At 53.7% G+C, this 12,860-nt stretch overlaps 1 protein-coding gene across 1 annotated transcript; it reads right to left on the bottom strand.

Moving 5' to 3' along the window:
- Positions 1-1,913: 1,913 nt before the first annotated feature.
- On the bottom strand, positions 1,914-2,748 carry LOC119102971 (forkhead box protein E3-like). The gene is given in 3 exon segments (XM_037226421.1): positions 1,914-1,966; positions 2,119-2,246; positions 2,248-2,748. Coding segments are annotated over 3 exon segments (666 nt in total). The 5' UTR covers positions 2,733-2,748.
- Between the last annotated feature and the right edge of the window lie 10,112 nt (positions 2,749-12,860).

The following is a 12,860-nucleotide window of genomic DNA, read 5'->3' as shown; positions in this document are numbered from 1 at the left end:
TTTCTCGTGCGTTTAAACGGCACAACTTTTAAAGCAATGCGCTGCTTGCTGCTGACCCGCATGAGGCCCGCGATCGGTGGCTCCGAGGCTATCGCCTGGTAAAGAGCATGGCGGCTGGGCTGGTTCAGTTAATCCTTGCGTCTCACAGCTCATGCACGTCTCACGTGGTCTACAGCAGCGCTCGCAAGCATTGACGCGTCTGAGGTATGTGTTGTGTATCGCCCAGCGCAGTCGCGATTATATACCACATTGCATCCCATGCCTCTTCTGGCTGGGAAAATGTCGTTACGTAATATCACAGGCAGGGCATTGTGTAACAGTGCAAGTTGGCACCTTCTGAGTCTGTTTTCGCTTTGCATGTGAGGTGGCTCACGGCGGAGTGCATTACATTACCAGGCGAAACGTCGAGAAGGGAAATCACGGACCAATCCACTTCTGCTTCGGGTTTTCGCCACATGCGATTGTCGAGGCCGCTAATCAAACAAAATCTGCGCGTATCGCTTGAAGGCACGCTAAGACCCTACGAATGTAACTTGAATTGAAGCGCCAGTACTAGTACCGGCTCAAGTGTCTGTATGCTCTTAACATAGCGTGTGCAGGGCAATGCAGACGAAGTAATGCTTCATGGCAAGGCATGTGACTTACATTATGCCTGCTATGGTAAGTGAACAACAAATACTTGCCCCTTCGGAAAGCTGCTTCTGCTCGCACGGGCCCAAGCTTGGGGTATGATGGTCGTGATGTTGGGATCGCTTCTACTGAACCACTGAATACATTCATCTTTCCAAAAATGACAGATACATAACATCAATAACACCCTTTTCGTCCCTATTTTATGCCATACATGATACAGCCGCCAATAGCGCTCACAAGGTAATGGTTGCACATATGTATACGCATTGTGTATTTTACAACTTGTTCACGAGTAACTCCGTTTCGAGCATTATCGTTTCACCTGGAACTTGGACAAAAGATAATCTCCTTGTCGTTTCATCTCACTGAGCAAGCAAGTAAAATATCCAGAAGCATTGTACAATCGCTTCATGAAAACACCCAGAATCTCGTACGTGCGTCAAAATTCAACGATTTTAGCAACACCACTCGCACAAACTGTCAGCCATTGAAAACAAAGCATCAACCGAGCACCATATATTCCTAATTTCTTTTAAAACAATTGTGCGAGTATAGGTACACAGAAGGCGTGGTCTTGAAGCCACCCGGCAAATCATCAGCAATATTTATATTGCAGTTAACCTGCCAACTACCTCATTGCATACCCACTACGTGCAGAACAGCGCGCGGTCCATCGGGCTCTCCCTTATGACAACAAGCTCGCGTGTCCGAGGACCGAAATAAATACCGTAAATCTCAAGCTATTTACACACATAGACATTTGCGGCTAGATTCTGACATTGACTACGGGCTCAGGGCCTGGCCGAAGCAAGCACAGCCCAACATGCTCATATACCCGATCCACGGCGCAGACATCTTTGGATGACGAGCCCGCAACTGCACGAGTGTCATGACGTGACACCGTGACGCCGTCATGACACCGGGTCAGTCTCCTACACGCGCTGAGCCGGCGCGTCACCATCCGTGACACGGGGCGAGGTCCAGACCAGAGGCCCTAGCGCGCCGGTCTGAGCACGGACGCCCGCGGCGCCAGGGCCGCGACCCCTATGACCCGACCACAGCTTGGACACGCGATTCGCCTGACCTTTCCTGGCGGCCAGGTACGTGTGCCGCGGTGCCGGCCGTCCGGCCGCGTCTCGGCGCCGGTCTCGCCGCGTCCGTCCCGGCGCCTCTCTCCCCGCTGAGACAGGGCGGTCCGGGTCAGCCCGGGGCGGTCCGGGTCAGCCCAGGGCGGTTTGGGTCAGCCCAGGGCGGTCCGGGTCAGCCCAGGGCGGTCCGGGTCAGCCCAGGGCGAACCGGGTCGGCCTGGCTCGGCGCCGGCGCCGCGGGTCGTCTAGGGCGAGCGAGGCGTGTCCGCGGCCCGGAAGCCGGCGAAGCTGAGCGGCACCGAGTCCCGCTCACCCCGCCGCTCGTCCGGCTCGTCCCGCCGCTCGTCCCGCCCGTCGTCTGCCGACGCCGGAGGCGGCAGCGGCGGCGGCGGCGAGCGCGAGCCGTCGCCGCCGTTGACGACGTCGAGCTCGTCGTCGGCCGGCTCGAGCCGGGTCAGCGGCTCGTCGGGCGCCAGCAGCGAGGCCACGTCGAACTGGCGGCGGCGCGGTGGGGGGGCGGCCGCCGGTAGGCCGGCCCAGGCCGGCGCCCGGCGGCGGCGGCGACAGCGAGTCCTCCTCGTCCACCGTCAGGCCCATGTGCTTGCGGACACGCCGCTGCGCCTTGCGCCGCCGGAAGTCGCCCTTGCGGAAGTCGTCGACGTTGGCCGGGTGGATTGCCCAGTAGTGGCCCTTGCCGTTGGGCGAGCGGCCGGCCTTGATGAAGCAGTCGTTGAGCGAGAGGTTGTGGCGGATGCTGTTGCGCCAGCCGGTGCCGCGGTTGCGGAAGTAGCTGTAGTTGTCCAGGATGTACTGGTAGATGTCGCTCAGCACCAGCTTGCGGTCGGCGTGGCTGAGGATGGCCATGGCAATCAGGCCGATGTACGAGTGCTGCGGCTTGGGCTCTTCGGGCGGGCGGCAGAGCGCCGCCAGCCGCGGGTCCAGCAGCTTGTATGGGTAGGGCACGGCCCAGGGCGGCGGCAGCCCCGCCGACTGCTGCCGCGCCTGCTGCATCTGCTGCAGTGCGTACGAGTACAGCTGCTGCTGCAGCTGCAGCTGGTGCAGCTGCGGGCGGCGGCAGCGGCAGCTGGTCCAGGCCGGGCACGCCGAACTTGATGGGGCTGAAGAGGAGGGGCGCAGCGCCGCCCAGAGGGCCCGCCAGCGAGCTGGGCGGCAGGTCCGGCCCGCAGCCGGCACGCACCGCCTCGTGCAGGCTAGTGGGCACCACGGCCATGCGGTGCGACAGATCGGCGCCCGCGTCGCTCAGAGGCTCCATGGCGGGCCGGAATGGCCGCGTTGGGTTCGGCTGTGGTGCCGTGGCGTGAGGTGCGCTGGCTCCGACGAGCTGGCGAGGCCGGTGCCGTCACTGCACAACAACGAGAGCGCTCCGGCCCGGCTCGCACGGGACCGCAAACTGACAAATCCAGCCGCCTTGTTGGTATCTCTGGCACGCTCCCGGGCCGCAAATATTTTCCCGCAGTGGCCCGCCCCAATGATGGCGCTGCTCGCCGCTGATTGGCGGAGCGGCCACCCGCCGGCCCGCTGGCCCCGCCCATGCGGTGTGCAAACAACCAATCAGCTGGCCTGTTTGGTCGCCGTTTGGCCTGGCGAACCTCGGCGGATAAATAGTTTTTGCTGTCGTATCGCGCACTGCCGCGGCCTGGGGCAGCTGCGCGGCAGCCGGACGGCCCCGCGGGAGGCTCCAGCCGGCGATCAATAGACACGCGGCCCACGCTCAGCGGGATGCGACAGCGTGGGAGGACCGACGCGGCGGAAGGGGTGGAGAGGGAGGGACAGATAGCAATTGACGGCGTGATGCGGCACACAGGAGAGGCCTGAAATTTGAGGCGCAGATTTGACAGCTCGGTAAGATTTTGCGCGGTGCTGCGTAATAAGGGCTTGGTGGGATTGTTTACATCCGATCTTATTGTAAAAGAGCTACCTGCAATACAAACGCGGGTCAAAGAGCCAGACTCCCGACAACTTGTGTTTTTTCTGTAAACTGTGAGCAATAGCTAAGCAAAAGCATAGGAAATAGGTATGCAAAGTTAGCAGTTTTTCCTTGAGCTCCCAAATAAAAGTAGGTAAGGAAGACGTGGCACAAGGGTAAATATCATATCATAACATTTGCACAGAAACTGCCGACCGGTGGGCAGTGAACTCAGCAGTTTCTTAAGTAACCTTTCACCATGTACGAGGGAGCCTCTAAACCTTTCTTCAAAGGTTGGAGAGGTAAATGCTAGGTTCTAATTCTCACCTCTTTGTTACGGTTGTTGAAAAACAGCTATTGGGAATCGTCTGGCATCGACATGGAGAGTGGTACGAAACCTAATTTGCCTCTAGTTGGAAGGCAAGAGATCCCTCATTTTGTAATGATGTCTCGAAAGGGAGACAACTTAACAAATCGCACAAACATGAAAAACAAGACAAATTTGGTAATTTCAGCTTTAGGAAAAACACATTTATCTTCATGCCCATCTCATCGACGTTTTCGTAGAGACCAATCCTCGTCATACAGCACCCATCCTCCAAATACTAGGCTCAGGTCCAGAGACACGCAGCGAAGTGCTACACCGTTGTAGCAGGATGCATTCAAATTGTGTGCGCACCGCTCATTTCACACAAATGATGCGAGCCCTTTTCCTGGGCCTGCCCGCCAAACTGTAATGCAGCAACTTCGCTGCATCGCACCAAAGACATGCGGACAGGAGGTAGCGTACTTCATGACCACACTGTTCAAGGGAGCTAACCATTCATGCTATAAAAAACGCAGGGAAATGACGATGGTTTTGCCATCTCCATTGTATTGGAGCGGGATATTGTCTAATTAACCGGCCCATTATCACCGGGTAGGCGGGTATGACCGTTATCGCTGGGCACTGGGTGCGTGTCCCAAGACGGGCTCATTGCCCTTCCCGGCTGACATGGGAAGGTCAGCTGGCAGCAGGCCAACAGGCTAAACTGGGCCCCAGGACCGGGCCGCGGCGTTGTACGGCACGTGCGCACTCGGCAGGTCTGTCTGGCGAAAAGATGAAGGGAGGTTATTGGTTGAACAGGACGGCACAACTTGGATGGTGGCTTCAGGGAACAAAGAACAGGCTTTGCTTTATAGTGTTCTGGACTCAAGGCTATCCAAGCAAACCACTCGGAATGCACTTAAAAAAAGAAAGACGCGTGTCCTGACTGTCTGGACGCCATACTTCACATGAGCAAGAAAAGTCTTGAGCTCCTGATGATTCGGCTTTGTGATTTTACAGTTCTTGTGCTGACCATAATCAAATTCAATATACCAGGACCAGGAAGTACTGACTAAATGACCCGATCAAGAAAATTGGAAATCCTGTCAAAGCTCAACATTTCATGTTGCAAACCCACGGTGAAAAGCGGCGCCACCTGCTGTTAACTGGGGGAAGCGTGTGGAAGAGGGCCTTATGAGTACGCGTGCTTGAGGTCGAATGGAAGGAGTTGCTGATGACAGCTGAAACAATAAGATACGATAGCATTGAAGAACACTGGCCAAACAATGCTAAAAACAATAGGGAAAACGAAGGACGCTCAGGACGTAAGACGCCTTCGCGATAACGAAACCTTGAACAAGATCTATCGACTTTTATTGCGAGCCAACAACGATGACAGTGTGGGCAAACCACAAGCAGCGGGACGATGAATGTATTACCAAGACTAAAATAACATATCATAATGATAGAGTACCGATAGCTAAGTAAAACATAACAAAGATGGCTCATACTTAGACACCCGTATAATCAGACAAGGTGAAAAGCTTAACAGTTTTTGGTACTAAGGCGACAAGATCCATCTTCGCCTTTTTATTTCTGTAGAAAGAAGATTTCACTCGACATCACTTAGGAGGCTTATACGACATTGGTTAGCAGCAGTTCGTAAAAGAAATTTGCAGCGAACCCCTGCTCATGAACAGGTGAGTCAGAACATTGTGCTCTCATCGAGAAAAAAAAATTAGGCGCGCGCCTGTAACGCTTCGTACGCATACGCGTGACCGTAATCCTGCACATGTGATTTACCAATTCATCTCAAAGCGTTCAAAGTACCAAAACCAATATTACCGTCCGCGTGGACTAAATCCAGTTTATTTCGTATTTTGTGTCCCTCCGTTGATCTCATATAACAGTAATGCGGAACATCCCCGTTTCAGGTAGGCATAAGTAATTTCGTCTCTGACGTAGCGTCCAGCGCCAAAATTTGTGCGGCAAACTTAAGGTAGCTTCTTGTTGCCACGAAACGCCACATTTTGTGCCGTACATTTTTGGACGAACAAATGTCCGACACATTTTTAAAAAAAATAATTGCTTTGGATTTAGAATGAGCCTTAAGGCTTATTCCAAATCCAATAGCGACATTCGAGTGTGTATGCCCACGTGATTCAAATCATAATGTTGAAACTGGCATGACCCCAACCCAGAGCGGAACACAATAACATGTTTCACTACTCTGTTTCGGGACCTTACGTCATCACCGTAAGCAGCAGAGCATTTGTAACGTCCGTCGTACGGCCGCGTCTCGGCCTGCGTCAGCGTCAGACCAGCGGCCGTGGTGTCCGGCACGTGGCCACGTGGGGGCATAACGTCCGCCGCACGGCCGCGTCTCGGCCTGCGTCAGCGTCAGACCAGCGGCCGTGTGTCCAGCCACGTGGCCACGTGGGGCATACACGTCCGCCGCACGGCAAGCGTCTCGGCCTGCGTCGAGTACCAAACCAGCGGCCGTGGTGTCCGGCAGGTGGCCACGTGGGGGGCAGTCGATGGGCATGACGTTTGTTGTCAGCTGTAGGCATTACCTCTTTTTTGTTTCGATTGCATGATATCAAAATATTGCAAAAGCTTCAAGCTACTGACCTATACTTATGAACCGTACATGTGTCCTCGAACACTAGGAATGGTAGAAAGAGCGTTGCAACTCCCGCATCCCCCGCAGCAGCCAACCTTGCTGCTGTGATGTAGCTGTTGCGTTGATTTCCGCGGTGGGCCATGAAACATTTCGCCCGAAAGCCAGGGTCGAACCCGCACCTGGCGATTGTAAGGCGAAAGCCCTCTCAGCTGAAAAACGCCTTTTCCCACCGCTCCAGCCAATCAGCAACCGCACCACAATGGGGCAAGGAGCTTGCTCAAAAGCACTATTCAAGTTGCATTTCGATCTTACAACTAATAGACGTCGTGGCATGCGTAAAACAGACCGGAGAATTTGATGGTGTTTTGGTTCCAATCTCATCCGATTGCATGATGCCTTCGGTAATGACCTGGTCCATTGCCCGCGCGTGACGACCTGGGCCACTGTGTGTGCGTGACATAGCCCACCTTAAATGTATTCCCTGCACGAAGGCATTATTATGCCAGTAGTGGCACAAACTATCGATGCTGCCATAATTTGAATGGAATTTTATTCCGACGGTGGTGTGGTAATTGTCATGCGTTCAAATGGGCCCCTGGAAGTGGAGTGAGCCACTTTGCCAAGTGTAAAGGCCGGAAGTTTAAAAATTGCGAGATAGCTGGAGAATACGATACTTTTTAGTGCAAATTTGGTGACCCTTTCGCGCGAAAATTGCACCATTTTCGCATCGTTTCGTTCATGACTGTAGTCTTTCCCGTTCATGTACAAATTCTACTAAGTAAAACATCATAGCGTAAAAACTGCACAACAAAATAAGCCTCCAAAAGCAAAATAAATCTAAAAAACACATATATCAACGCGAGCTCCTTCGTTATGAAGCCGGAAAGGAAGTGTAGGGGGGGGGGGAGGGTGTGCGATGATACACGATAAGAAATTGTAATCTGTACGCGATACAGTATTTCACAATTTTGAATTGAATTGCCCATTTCGTGCACGCGTGGATTGCCGAGGAACTTTTCAGTAAAGCTGGATCCGTCTTTGGGACAGAGGCGGGTGTGCGAAACGGTGGGGGTCGCATAAACCCTCCATACCGATTTGTTATTTTTCATGAGTACAAAAGGGGGTTACCTATTCAAAAGGAGGCTATTGGTGAATAACTTGGCACCGGAGCGGTGCCAGGTGTGCACGTCAGAGGACATCCAAGCCCGGCACGTGAACCGATGGCGCCGGAGCCTGGACGACACCGGCTGGGTTGGACTGGGTTGGGTTAGGTAGGTGCTGGTTGGCGCCCACATCCGGGAGGTGGCCTCTGCCGACCTGGTCATTCCGGCGGGGCGCTCGCCCCCGCTGTATCGCCGTCGATCGACTGGCTGGCTCACCGTTCAGCTGTCCTTGAACGGTGCCGCCGCGTGTTTACAGGCTGGGAAGGAGATGCAGGACAACGTTTTGACACTGGGGCTGATGCTCCGCTTCAGGGCCGACGGCAGACCACAGATTGCAATTCATGCATTCCACCCACTTTTCAAGCGATGAAGTTTGCTTCACGCCCCTTAACATCTCACGACCACGCTTTTAGCAGACACGCGGAGGCAGCGGTCATGTCACTAGAGCACCTCGTGAAGACGACGGTGAGCCCCGATGATGCACGGCTTGACCACGAGCTGTTGGCGCTTGGCGAGGGAAGGCGACCACCTGCCCAGGTGTCCTCTGAGATCCTTGCCAAAGCTGCACCCTCGCTCATCGCCGTTCGAATGTCGTCAAGCCCCTGTTAAGTCTGCGATCGCAGTGGCGCAGAGATCCGAGCGAAAACAAAGGTGGCGTGTCAGGTGACCTCATGCCTCCTGACGGTGCGGAGATCCGGGCGGGAAAAAAGGTGGCCGTGTCAGGCGACTTCAGGCTTCCTGACGGCGCGGAGATCCGAGCGAGAACGGAGGTGGCCGTGTCAGGTGACCTCATGCCTCCTGACAGCGCGAAGGTCCGAGCGAGAACGGAGGTGGCCGTGTCAGGTGACCTCGTGCCCCCTGACGGCGCGGAGATCCGAGCGAGAACGGAGGTGGCCGTGTCAGGTGGCCTCGTGCCTCCTGACGGCGCGGAGATCCGAGCGAGAACGGAGGTGGCCGTGTCAGGTGACCTCATGCCTCCTGACAGCGCGAAGGTCCGAGCGAGAACGGAGGTAGCCGTGTCAGGTGGCCTCGTGCCTCCTGACGGCGCGGAGATCCGAGCGGGAACGGAGGTAGCCGCGTCAGGTGGCCTCGTGCCTCCTGACGGCGCGGAGATCCGAGCGAGAACGGAGGTAGCCGCGTCAGGTGGCCTCGTGCCTCCTGACGGCGCGGAGATCCGAGCGAGAACGGAGGTAGCCGCGTCAGTTGACTTCAGGCCTCCTGACGGCGTGGAGATCCGAGCGAGAACGGAGACGGCCGTGTCACGTGATCCCATGCCTCCTGACGGAGTCGGGACTCCGATCAGTGTGCAGAATCCATGACCAGATTCCGTCGTTTGATTTCGGAACTACAGCGGAGCGATCGGGGACGCTGGAAGACAACAGATGCCACCGCGCCAAGGTCTTCGAACTCTGACCAGGTTCTCGATATAAACTGCTACGTTTTCCGTCCTCACAAACGTTCTCAGCAGAAATCTACCGCGAGCTGCAGACATTCATTGACCATCTATTCCCACGACATATTTTAGGGATTATTCGACCAGCTCATGCGCTGCATGAACGCGCAGTTATGCGTCTGTAACCAAAAATATCACTACAACCAGGGAAAGGTCGGACCAGTTCGTCAGCGGTGAGGGGTGTATCAGTCGCGCTCATGACAGACTGATAGGGATATTCACATTTCGGGGCAGAACAAGTGAAAATGCCAAGACAGGTGATAAATACCAAGACTCTATCTATGGTAGAGTCCAAACTCTGGGTAGGAGACACCAAGGCTCTAACTTTGGTAGAGTCCTGCCTCTGGGTGGGAGATACCAAAGCTCTGAGCGCAATAAGAAGGCGTCAATCGGGACAAATGTTATCACGCCAAGGAAATAGGGAAGCGGTCAGACACTAACCATTGAATAAAACGGGCTATCCAAATAAAATGCAAGCTACAGTGCTCAGCGCTGTAGTAAGGTATGGCCGTTGGTAAAGCTGAAATGGTTTGTAGGTTTGCCATTGAATCGTGCTTACCCAGCCTTGTGATGGGCCACAACGTAGTTGTCAGACCTACACTGGTTCTCTGTTGTTGATTTTGAAATGCACGTTTAGATACACAGCATAGTTCTTTTAACCAAACCGAATAGCAAGCTTTTACTAAACAAAGAACGTCTTTATTTCTAGATGACGAGGGCAGAACGGAAAGCAGTGCACTCAGCACATCAGCTTCAAGCTCTTTTTTCAAAAAAGGAAATGTGCCATCCCTGGCATCCGCATGCTCGGCTTGTTCCCGAGGGCTGAATTGGGAGTTGGCAGACTCCACGCCGCCCCAGATCGCGGTCGAAACGAAATGCTGGCCGCTGTGGAACCAGGGGGTGGGGGTACAACTGGCCTGCACGGCATCCTCCACGCTGGAGATGCGGCGCGGCACCTGCTCTGGCAGGCGGCGGAGCAAACTCACTTAGCGCGTCGCTGTTCAGCGGCGCCGGCGATGGCTGTGTATTGATTGTCGAAAACAGCGCGCGCGCTCCCCCGGCTGGCGGGGCCGACGAGATTAGCGCGTGGCTGGCTCTGGTATCACGGCAATCGTCGCCGCCGACAGACCGCCTCTGCTGTCGCCAAATGGATGATCAGGAGTGCCCCGGGCGCCGCCGGGAGCCCCGTCGATACGCACCACCCGCCAATATGGATGACGCCACAACGACGGGGGGGGTGGGGGAGGGGCAAAACGGTCCACACCATTACCATGCGCACAGTACTGTCAACAGATGAAGTGGTGTGGAATGACGTTCCAAATTGCAGCAGATCTCTGTGTGGCGTGTGTATGAAACACGATGACGCTTTCGCATGTAAATATGGGTGAGCAACCGGGCTGGTTTGACCGGGCCAACTAGCACTTCGCGACCTTTGACCTGACCATCACCCTGATTCAACACGTTTGTCATAACGCGGACTGATAGGGGGCAGCGGGAGGGGGCGATGCGACCCCTGCCGTGCCCAGACCAAGGCAGATTGAGCTAAAGCTAAAACACCAGAACGACTGATCTCAATGAGATCTCGCGATTGGCCAACAGCTTCAAAGCTGCTAGGTAAAAATTGACCCCATCATACCAGGTCAAGTACAAGCATTTTCCGAAGCCAAACTATTTTAGCTCTATATGTTATATAGATATAGATATAGATATAGATATAGATATAGATATGGATATAGATATATATATATATATATCGAGAGAGAGAGAGAGAGAGAGAGAGAGAGAGAGAGAGAGAGAGAGAAGAGAGAGAGAGAGAGAGAGAGAGAGAGGGAGAGAGAGAGAGAGAGAGAGAGAGAGAGAGAGAGAGAGCGAGAGAGAGAGAGAGAGAGAGAGAGAGAGAGAGAGAGAGAGAGAAGAGAAGAGAGAGAGAGAGAGAGAGGAGAGAGAGAGAGAGAGAGAGAGAGAGAGAGATATATATATATATATATATATATATATATATATATATATATATAGGTAAAAGACCATGACTTGAGGTTACAGCATACAAACAGGCGGTCCCTTGTTCAATTTCAATACAACAGTGCATAGTTTCATGCGTTTTATCTTTAATTTTTGATACATGGCCCCGTCCATGTAACAATGCCAGTTCGCCGCGTACGCTCCGTGGCCTCGCCGGTGGCCGCCCGCGCCGCCCACGTAGGCCGTCGATCGCTGTGCAGTGCTCCTCAAACACTTTCGCTGCTCCAAAACCAGAAATGCCAGGGACACGTTTTTGGTGTCGAAGTGGTGCTGTATGGCAATGCTGATTGATTGGATAAGTTTTCTATCTCGGCATTGTGCACTTCATTGAAGGGCATCGTGTGTTTGGATTTCTATAACCTGAAGAACTTGTGTAAATATATACGTTTTCGTAGACGCACTGAACCCGCCAACAGCCATCTGAATTGGAGCACCGCGGTGGTTCAGAGATGGTTTGGGACACCATGATCTCTAGACCTTTAAAGTCCAACAAATGGAAATGCAAAGCTAATAACTCGGAATTCCAACGATCCCTACGCCGGCATTACGACTCCGAGTGTTTTCCAAAGGCTGGATGGTCACAAAACGAACTTCAAGCTGCATGTTTCGAAAACGTGGATCAGATGTGGGTGTGATGCATGTCCATACAGACGCCCAACAACCTCTCGATCTGATTTGTGGAAGGTTTGGTGCCTTGCTGAAAAGCATTTCACATCCACGCTTGCGGTTGTCGCCCTGCATGTAGTAGAGCCTGCATCACGCATAATTCGGCACACGGCATCCAGACGCCCACGCGGAGCGCCAGCTATACAGATGTGCTGATCGATGTACACATACCTACAAGGTACAATCCTACTAACCTACACCTACAGGGTACAATACGCAGTTTCATGCGTTGATTCGCTTATAGAGATTAAAGTCTTTATAATTCTCAACGTCGTTAGGAAACACACGAGTCACGCAATCGATAACGCTCCATTTCTCACGCTAAACGTGGCGGAGAAGACCATAATATTGCGAGTCGCGGGTCTCGAACCCCACCACTTCTAACCGTTTCCGGCTATCTTGACTCCTCCTGGGGGCGAGCCATCTACCTCTGCAATGGGCGATGTGAACTATATATGGGGCTGCCTGGTGGGCGCACCGCAAATAATGTGAAAGGGCATGAAAAGAAGCCGACAACAATGCATTCCGGCCACTGACTGCTCCCAATGCCGACATCCGCGCCCCAGCCGTGACATGATATTGTGAAACGATACTCCTACTTCGGCATGAAGACATTACAGCCACACGTGCCATGTTCCGAACATAAGTTAGACGGTTTTTTCCTGTGGCTTTCCAACAGAAGTCACAAGAGGATGCAGGGTAAGACACTGAGACGTGGATGCAGGGTAAGTCCATACCATTTATATAGTTTCCATCCTTTCCAGTTTGTCTCCGAAGTTCCCTCTTCTGTGTACTCTGCATTGGTTAGTTTTGGCATCGATCCTCCAACGTCGCCTAAGAAGGCTCCAGCAGTCTAGCTTGTGGCGCCATCTATAATCAGGATGCGTCGGCGGACATAACTACCGCGATGCATTGACCGGAGAAAGGGAAACATCGGTTGTAACGCCACCTATAAAGACAGGCCAGTGCCATCTATAC

Source organism: Pollicipes pollicipes, unplaced genomic scaffold (assembly GCF_011947565.3).
Source record: "Pollicipes pollicipes isolate AB1234 unplaced genomic scaffold, Ppol_2.1 Scaffold_5724;HRSCAF=6776_pilon_pilon_pilon, whole genome shotgun sequence".
Taxonomy (NCBI): domain Eukaryota; kingdom Metazoa; phylum Arthropoda; class Thecostraca; order Pollicipedomorpha; family Pollicipedidae; genus Pollicipes; species Pollicipes pollicipes.
This window is presented reverse-complemented; position numbering and strand designations above follow the sequence as displayed.